The 9,916-nt window shown below is 45.0% G+C and overlaps 1 protein-coding gene across 1 annotated transcript; it reads right to left on the bottom strand.

Moving 5' to 3' along the window:
• Positions 1-7,227: 7,227 nt before the first annotated feature.
• Positions 7,228-8,663, bottom strand: LOC129813409 (suppressor of cytokine signaling 4-like). Its single transcript, XM_055865744.1, has one exon. The coding sequence runs from the start codon at positions 8,635-8,637 to the stop codon at positions 7,441-7,443; it is 1,197 nt and encodes a 398-aa protein (XP_055721719.1). The 5' UTR covers positions 8,638-8,663; the 3' UTR covers positions 7,228-7,440.
• Positions 8,664-9,916: the final 1,253 nt, after the last annotated feature.

Raw genomic sequence — 9,916 nt, 5'->3', positions numbered from 1 at the left:
AGACTCCCGCAGTGTGGCAGACTATGCGATGGATTTCTGAGTGCCTGCAACCCGGAAGCGCTGTTCGACATGTTTCTGCACGGAGTATCGGAGGAAGTGAAGGAAGAGCTTGCAGCCCGGGAACTACCGACGGTTCTCGACTCACTCATCGCCTTGACTATTCGGATCGATGAGTGACTACGGGAGGGAAGGAAGGAAAGGAGGTTCGATTTCACTTGCCCGCCCAAAGCTTCCATCTCGCCTCCAAGACATCCCGGAAGTCCTTGACGGCTCTATTGCCCAGAGAACCCGAGGCTACCCGAGTTCCCCCGAGAGTCTTCTAAGTCTGCCAATTTACCTCATTGTGAGCCGATGCAACTAGGCAGAGCTAGGCTGTCCCCAGCTGAACGGCTATACAGGCTTCACACGAAGAGTTGCCTGTAATGCGAGACTACTGGTCATTTCGTGGCCACCTGTACACTAAAAGACCAGGCTCACCGGTAAGAGCGAGTACTCTGGTGGACCATATGGAGAACTTTTCCTCTCCCCTTACTCACACCCCTTTTCATGTCATCTTGCTGTGGAGGAACCAGTCGAAATCTCTCTGGGTACTCATCAACTCTGGGACTGATGAGAGCTTCATGGACGCTACCCTGGCGTCTGAGCTGGGCATCCCTACTCCAAGCTGGGCATCCCATTCCCATCGATGTTAGAAAGCTTGATGGGTGCTCTATAGGTCTGGTCACCCACAATACCATCCCCATCAACCTACTTATGTCAGGGAACCACAGCAAGACGATGCAATTCCTGCTTATTAAGTCTTCTCAAGTTCCCGTGGTATTGGGATTCTCTTGGCTCCAGCGAGACAATCCCCTTGTTGACTGGTCTGCTGGTGCCATCATGGGCTGGAGCCCGTTCTGCCACGCTCATTGCCTGAGGTCAGCACAGCCTGCTCCGGGACGTTTTGTTGGGAGCACGTGCTTTACATCCGACAGATTCTCCAATGCCTCCTGGAGCACCAGCTTTTTGTGAAGCCAGAGAAGTGTGAATTTCCCTTCCTGGGTTACATCATCACTGCAGGGAGTGTACAGATGGATTCCGGGAAGGTGAGAGCAGTGGTGGATTGGCCCCAGCCTACATCCAGGGTGCAACTGCAACGTTTCCTGAGATTCGCCAACTTTTATTGCCACTTTATCCAGGGTTATAGCACACTGGCATCCCCCGTGTCTGCACTCACCTTTCCCAAGGTTCCGTTCACATGGCTCCCAGCTGCTGACCGGGAGTTCCGGGATCTCAAACACCGTTTCACCACAACTCCCATCTTGGTTCATCCTGACCTGCCCCACCAGTTTGTGGTGGAGGCCGATGCTTTGGATGTCGGAGTGGGGGCTGTCCTGGCACAACATTCTTCCCTGGACCTCAAGTTACATCCCTGCGCCTTCTTCTCCCATCGCCTCAACGCCACGGAGAGGAACTATGATGTGGAGAATCGTGAGCTTCTTGCGGTGAAGATGGCGATGGAGGAGTGGAGGCACTGGCTGGAAGGGGCGAAACATCCGTTCATTGTGTGAACAAACCACAAGAACCTGGAATATCTCTGCACCACCAAGCGTCTCAATTCCAGGCAAACTAGGTGGGCCCTGCTTTTCACCCGTTTCAACTTCTCCCTCTCATACCGACTGGGATCCGTCACGCCGCTACAGCCCCGCGGCTACACCCCCGGAACCCGAGACCATCCTTCCCAACTCGTACCTGGCGATGGCACTCAACTGGGGAATGGGGAAGCAGGTTCATAAGGCGCAGAGTTCCCAGCCAAACCCTGGGGGTACAAAGAAAGCCGGATGTTTGTTCCTGACGCTGTCCGCTCCTCGGTCCTGGAGTGGGCCCACTCCTCCAAGCTTGACTGCCACCCGGGCTCCCGTCGGACCCTGGCCTTTGTGCAACAATGCTTTTGGTGGCCTACCGTGGTTCCTGACGTCTCCGCGTCCGTCGCAGCATGCAGGATCTGTGCGCAAGCTCCGACAGTGAAGAGGCGACTCCAGGATGCTGGCCTTCTAGGCAGAGTTCCTCTGTCCAGTGTCTATGCTCTTTTGCCCATCTTAATCTTTTATTTTTATTGGCCAGTCTGAGATATGGCTTTTTCTTTGCAACTCTGCCTAGAAGGCCAGCATCCCGGAGTCGCCTCTTCACTGTTGACGTTGAGACTGGTGTTTTGCGGGTACTACTTAATGAAGCTGTCAGGTGAGGACTTGTGAGGCGTCTGTTTCTCAAACTAGACTCTCTAATGTACTTGTCCTCTTGCTCAGTTGTGCACAGGGGCCTCCACTCCTCTTTCTATTCTGGATTGAGCCAGTTTGCGCTGTTCTGTGAAGGGAGTAGTACACAGCATTGTACGAGATCTTCAGTTTCTTGCCAGTTTCACGCATGGAATAGCTTTCATTTCTCAGAGCAAGAATAGAATGATGCGTTTCAGAAGAAAATTCTTTGTTTCTGGACATTTTGAGCCTGTAATCGAACCCACAAATGTTGATGCTCCAGATACTCAACTAGTCTAAAGAAGGCCAGTTTTATTGCTTCTTTAATCAGAACAACCGTTTTCAGCTGTGCTAACATAATTGCAAAAGGGTTTTCTAATGATCAATTAGCCTTTTGAAATTATAAACTTGGATTAGCTAATACAACATGCCATTGGAACACAGGAGTGATGGTTGCTGTACGCCTATGTAGATATTCCATAAAAAAATCTGCCGGTTTCCAGCTACAATAGTCATTTACAACATTATCAATGTCTACACTGTATGTATTCTTATCAATTTGATGTTATTTTAAGGACAAAAAATTAGCTTTGCTTTCAAAAACAAGGGCATTTCTAAGTGACCCCAAACTTTTGATTGGTAGTGTATGTTCTAAAATGATTTTATACATTAGGCAACATGTCGGTACCAACTTTCATTCAGAAATTATGACATAATAACAATAAGAAATGGTGCTCCGGTAGGCAAAAAAAACCACTACAACACTGGTCATAATAAATGTAAAGCAATTGCCATGTGTGGTCAACTGATAATTCCAGCACCGTTTGGATTGGGACAGCATCATTGTGCTGCTTTGAGAAAAGCATGGAAACATGTCTTGATAAATCAACCATTGTCAGATTTTTGTTTTCACTGAATCTCCGTTTGGATATTTGATTACAATTAGTTTGGAAAATGTTTGCTAAATTGAGGTGAGTGCTTATGATAATTATAGCAATTAAAAGGAATGCATATCTTCTTCACACACACACACACACAGGCACACATTAGGCCTATAGCCTACCTGATGAGCTTCCCTGAAATTTCCAATACTTTTCTGATGCATTTCAGTCACTTAGCCTACTGAAGCAAATACACATTTTAGACTAAGTCATTTGACATCTTTCTTATTGGTTAAAAGGGTTATAAAGCCTACATTGTTTCAATAACAATATAGCTGAACCCACTATTGGCTTCATTGATTTGCTTAATGTATTTTCTTGTAATTGCAGGCTAGGCTACTTGTTGCTAGATTATTTTAAATATTATTGTAACAGTAGGCCTACCTACACAATAACCTCATATGGGGTTACTGACCACAATCCATTGAACTAATAATAAGAAGTGTTGATTGTTTGGCCTTGGGGAGAGCACATTGCATGGAAGAAAACAGACTGTAAGTTAGCTGTAGTTGGCTAGCTAGCAAGCAAGGGATAAGAACGTTGGTAGCCAGTATGGCTATGGAAAATTTTGAATGAATGACTGGGTCGCGACCATAGATACAGAACAAAAGGTCTGAACGATTGGGTCGCGTCTGGAACCGGTAGAACTAGCAATGGAACCGATAGAATGAATGACCAGCTGGATTGGGTGGCAACCCTAGATTTGTCTCAGGACTATATCTTGTGGAAGGATGAAAGAGTATGAATAAATTCATCAAAATAACGTTTTTTTATGAAAATATGTCAATCATTATTTGAATGTTGGTAACCCATTGCATAAAAGTGATAATGCCCTTGAAGCCGGTGTTAGGAGGATATATTGGCCTTCGTCTCTGGCCTAACAACACCCGTGCCAATATATCCTCCAAACACCGGCTTCTAGGGCATTATCACTTAATTAGTACATTCTTGCATTCTATCCATGATGGCTTTTCCGGGCTACCAGAGACATGAAACAGATTGGTGACGGCCTGTATGCCCTTCCACCTATCTATTAATGTGCAATTTGCCTAAATGGATAATGGAAACACTTCAACCACTTCACTTTTATTCAACACTCATTTGTTTTTTGGGGGGGTATGACATCATTACGTCTAACTGTTTTTATCGACACAAGACAGACAGTTCAATGGAAACGCACCGTAGCAGGCAATTGTCCCCACTGGGCATACAATGGTTGAATCAACGTTATTTTCAACGTGGCTGACTTTCCCTTTATAAAAATAGACGTTGAATTTACGTCTGTGCCCAGTTTTATTCTAATTTCTATGCAAACTTTGTAATTGTCGTCAAAAAATGACTGGACATCTTCATGGAAACCATATAAGCTAATGTTAAGCTTTGGATAGGTTCTTACTGCAATGATAGCTGGATCATCTTAGACACATTAGTGTTTCATTTCTGTGGTGTGGACAGATCAATAAGTATGCCTCCTGCATCTCTGTCATTGAGAAGCCACTTATTTTCATCATCTAGAGACATTATCTGCGTCCTAATTCTCTATCCTTCACCCAAAAGTGTGCACACTTCCCACACAGATTTTAAAGCATTAGTTTGGTATAAGCATTGGCTGGAGGGAGTTTCCACCATTGTTAAATCCCTGGCAGGAAGTGTGCTTAGGGATAAGGGTGTAAAAGAGGGATGCTACCCCTAACTATTTCATGCATCACATGTTGACCAGCTTTGAACAATAGTCTACTATACTACTACTGTTTAAGCTCCCATCAACCTTCAGTTGCAGAATGACAACACTTAAGAGTGTGTAAGATAAATTACCCCTAAATAAACAAATGACATGAATTAGGATAGAGAGGGAGAATATACAGTACCATGTATTTCTTTCCAAATCTCTGGATAGAGATGACATTTAAAGGTGCCATTTGTAGGGAGCATTAGGAATTGTTTCCCCACACTTGAAAGGCAAATATTTCCAAACCATTAAATTGTCTTAGAGATCAGTGAAAGAGGTAAGGGCATGGTTAAGTGTGAAGACAGTGCTTTTCTACAAGACCGAGGATATTCGTTTTGTTGATGTGACAACAGGTTCTCGACTTGGGAAAACAAAAATAGTTCGTTCTGCAAAATAGCATGTCACAGAAAAGAGGTATGATGATGGAGCATTGATTGTTTGTATTGAGAAGTAGCCTGCAGTATCCATGTAGTGAATGATATTAAATAAAGGCTGCTTCGGTGGTTGACAATTTTAGCATTTTGAGGAAGCAATATTATGAAGCCCATGACTCAATATATCACTGGGGTATTCGTGCTCTCTATACAGGGCTAATATGAAACAGTATCCATTGTATGTACTATGCTGGGGCTGAAAAACAACATGAAATGTTGTGTCAACCAAGACAGACAGACTTTAGAAACTAAACTGTGTCAGCCACTAAGACACGAATACCAGGAGGTGAATACCGGTCATCAATATGCTGTACTATGTATTACTAAGAGAGACTGTAAAGTACGGTATTGTATGATTAGGATGCCTTAACCCACTTGCAATGCATGAGTAAACCATACCTTGAGTATGAACAGTGCATTTATATCGCCATCTTGTGGCGTCAGATAAGACTGCATCCCTCTGCATCCTCCAGCAAAGAGACTGAAAATCGAAGTTCTGTATAAAAACGAGGACCACATTTAGGCCATGAAACCAGTTTTAAACAGTCCTCACATATTGCATTATATGTGTAAATGTACATAATAAAATACACTAAAGTGTTTCTGTGTGTTATCATACTCCACATCTACAGCAGTCACTGTGAGGAGGCAAGGATTATTGTATCGGGATGTTAGGCTACATTATCCAGAAGAGATCGCTTTCAAACCAAATGCGCAGTTCCTCATAACATTTACAGTACTTACGACTACAATCCATCACTGTAACATGCAATCAGATTCTAAAATATCAAATTTACAGAGGTATTCACACCCCTGAGTCAATACATGTTAGAATCACCATTGGTAGCTATTAAAGCTGTAAGTCTTTCTGGGTAAGTCTCTAAGAGCTTTGTACACCTGGATTGTACAATACTTTTATTTTATCTTTAACATTCGTCAAGCTTTGTCAAAGTGGTTGTTGATCATTGCTAGACAGCCATTTTCAAGTCTTGCCATAGATTTTCAAGACTATTTAAGCCAAAACTGTAACTAGGCCACATAGGAACATTCAATGTCATCTTGGTAAGAAAATCCCTACTCCTTGCCGATAACAAGCATACTCATAACATGATGTAACCATGACCATGCTTGAAAATATGAAGAGTGGTACTCAGTGATGTGTTGTGTTGGGTTTGCCCCAAACATAACACTTTGTATTCAGTACATAAAGTTCATTTCTTTGCCACATTTTGTGCAGTTTTACTTTAGTGCCTTGTTGCAAACAGGATGCATGTTTTGGAACATTTTTATTCTATACAGGCTTCCTACTTTTCACTGTCATTTAGGTTAGTATTGTGGAGTAACTACAATATTGTTGATCCATCCTCAGTTTTCTCCTATCACAGCCATTAAACTCTGTAACTGTTTTAAAGTCACTATTGGCCACATGGTGAAATACCTGAGCGGTTTCCTTCCTCTCCGGTAACTAGGTTAGGAAGGACGCCTGTATCTTCGTAGTGACTGGATGTATTGATACACCATCCAAAGTTTAATTAAGAACTTCATAATGCTCAAAGTGATATTCAATGTCTGCTTTTTTTACCCATCTACCAATAGGTGCCATTCTTTGCAAGGCATTGGAAAATCTCCCTTGTCTTTGTGGTTGAATCTGTGTTTGAAATGTACTGCTCGACTGAGGGACCTTAAAGAGGAGGTAGTCATTCAAAAATCATGTTAAACACTATTACCGCACACAGTGAGTCCATGCAACTTATTATGTGACTTGATAAGCAAATTGTTTCTCCTGAACTTATTTAGGCTTGCCAGGGGTTGAATACTTATTGACTCAAGACATTTCAGCTTTTCATTTTTAATTAATTTGTAAACATTTCTAAAAACATAATTCCACTTTGACATTATTTGATATTGTGTGTAGGCCAGTGACACAAAATCTCAATTTGAACACAACAAAATGTGTAAAAGGTCTATGGGTGTGAATACTTTCTGAAGGCACTGTAGCATTCAGGGTTTTCACAAGTCTCTAAAAACCAATGAAACATGGTCAATATTGAAGAGTAGTAACCCATGGGACTATAATTATGACGTCAGAAATTGTCATTGTTTTATACTGCACAAGCCCCATTGCACTTGTAGTGGTACTGCCTAAGATAGTCCCTGAGCTGATTAGGCAGTGGAAGGATCTTGATGCCCTGGTACGTAGTGCAGCTACAGATCACTGCGCGACACAGGTGCTGCAGGGTGAATGGGAAAGTCCGGGTCAGAGGGCGGGATAGGAGGGGCTCGAAGAAGAGGCATGTGGCCGGGTCGCTGTAGTGCCGGAGCAGGCCCGTCACGCTGGGGTCCCGGTACATGCACGGATCGCGGCCATCGAAGCTGAAGCGCTTGCCGTTCTGCTCGATACGGGCATGGAGGGAGCGGCTATAGCGGCGGAAGCTGACGGAGAAGAGGAACTTGTCCTGGGCCGAGTCGCGGAGGAGGAAGGTGCCCTCGGGCTGGCCTTCCAGGAGCTCCTCTGCCTGGAAGCGGTCCAGAATGCCCCAGTAACACGGGCTGTTGTTGATCTGCAGGAGGTCAGGGACAAGGATGTAATCTGTATGGCTGCCACCATAGGCTGCTCTGCCCTGCGGATGGGAGAGATCCCAGTCCTCAAGGCTCAGGGGCCTACTCAAGCAGATGCCCTCCCATGAAAGAGGTGTCGAAGGCGGGGATGTGGAAGTGGACGGGACTGGTTCTTTGCCAGCAGCCTGTGCAGCCTTGGCGGCTTGGGTAACCTCTAGGCCCACAATGGCGCTGGGGTGGGTGGCATGCTTCTTGATGAGGTGCCAGCAGTGGGCCAGCTCTGACTTGGACGAGAAGGGGCACATGTCCTGCATGAGCTCCGTGACATGGATCGGACGCTTGGACCAGAGGAGCACAGAAAAGCCTCCCCGGTAGGCCCCCGTTGGGCAGCCGTGGTGGTGGTGGTGATGGTCAGTGCGGAGAGGGAAACACTGGCCCACTGCATCCTGGAACTTCTGCCGGAGAGAGCGCCTAGAAAGGGCTTTCCGACAGGGGACGTCTATGTCGACTTCCCCCATTACGGTACAGCTACATCTCCTCTCTCCCCGTCGCCGTAGACATGAGGTGGAACGCGCTCCTTGCTCCTCCATCGGCCCTACCCCCTCCGGACCCCGAAGGCCCGGATCGTTTCGGGAACTCCGGGAGCGTTTCTTGCAGCTCCATGCGTAGCTGTCGGCACTCCAGCTTCGGATGCTGCATTTGGGACAGATGTCCGAACTTCGGGATTTCTTCTCAGACATGGCCTTCCCTCTTCTTCATACAGCTCTGTGCTACATTAATAGACAGAGATAACCAAGTCAATATGTGGATAAAACAACATTCACTGATAAAACAATGGGATGGTTATCAACAAAAGCTTTGAAATCCAATATCAAACAGTACAAGTAGAAAGTGTATTATGTTAGATTAGATATTCCTCTAAAGTTTAGAGAGGATCTCATGTCAAATGTTGTTGAAGTGCAGGTTCACCTGCCTCATCTAAAGCCTCTTCTTTTGGGGTGCTGCTATAGGCCACCAAGTGCTAACAGTCAGTGTTTGGATAATATGTGTGCAATGCTTGATAATGTTTCTGATGGTAACAGATAGGTCTATTTTCTGGGTGACCTGAACATTGACTGGTTAACAACTAGCTTTCCTTTCAAGAGGTAGCTTCTCACTGTGACTAATGCCTGTAATATCACCCAGGTTATCACTCAACCAACCAGAGTGCATACCAATAGTGTTCTGTCTGTGACATCCACTTGTATTGATCAAATATTCACAAATGCTGCAGAGCTTTGCTCCAATTGTTGACAAACATGCACCTGTTAAGAAACTAACTGTGAGTGGACGGGGACTTTAATGCAGGCAAACTTAAATTCATTTTACCTCATTTCTACCAGCATGTCACATGTGCAACCAGAGGAAAAAAATCTCTAGACCATCTTTACTCTACACACAGAGACGCATACAAAGCTCTCCCTCGCCCTCCATTTGGAAAATCTGACCATAATTCCATCCTCCTGATTCCTGCTTAAAAGCAAAAACTAAAGCAGGAAGTACCAGTGACTCGCTCAATGCGGAAGTGGTCAGATGTCGAGGATGCTACGCTACAGGACTGTTTTGCTAGCACTGACTGGAATATGTTCTGGGATTCATCCAATGGCATTGAGGAGTATACCATCTCAGTCACCGGCTTCATCAATAAGTGCATTGACGACGTCGTCCCCACAGTGACCGTACATACATATACCAACCAAAAGCCATGGGTTACAGGCAACATCCGCACCGAGCTAAAGGTTAGAGCTGTCGCTTTCAAGGAGCAGGACACTAATCCGGACGCTTATAAGAAATCCCGCTATGCCCTCAGACTAACCAACAAACAGGCAAAGCGTCAATACAGGACTAAGATTGAATCCTACGGCACCGACTCCGATGCTCGTCAGATGTGGCAGGGCTTGCAAACTATTAGGGACTACAAAGGGAAGCACAGCCGAGAGCTGCCCAGTGACACAAGCCTACCAGACGAGTTACAGTTGA

The sequence above is a fragment of the Salvelinus fontinalis genome, chromosome 16, assembly GCF_029448725.1.
Source record: "Salvelinus fontinalis isolate EN_2023a chromosome 16, ASM2944872v1, whole genome shotgun sequence".
Lineage (NCBI taxonomy): Eukaryota > Metazoa > Chordata > Actinopteri > Salmoniformes > Salmonidae > Salvelinus > Salvelinus fontinalis.
This window is presented reverse-complemented; position numbering and strand designations above follow the sequence as displayed.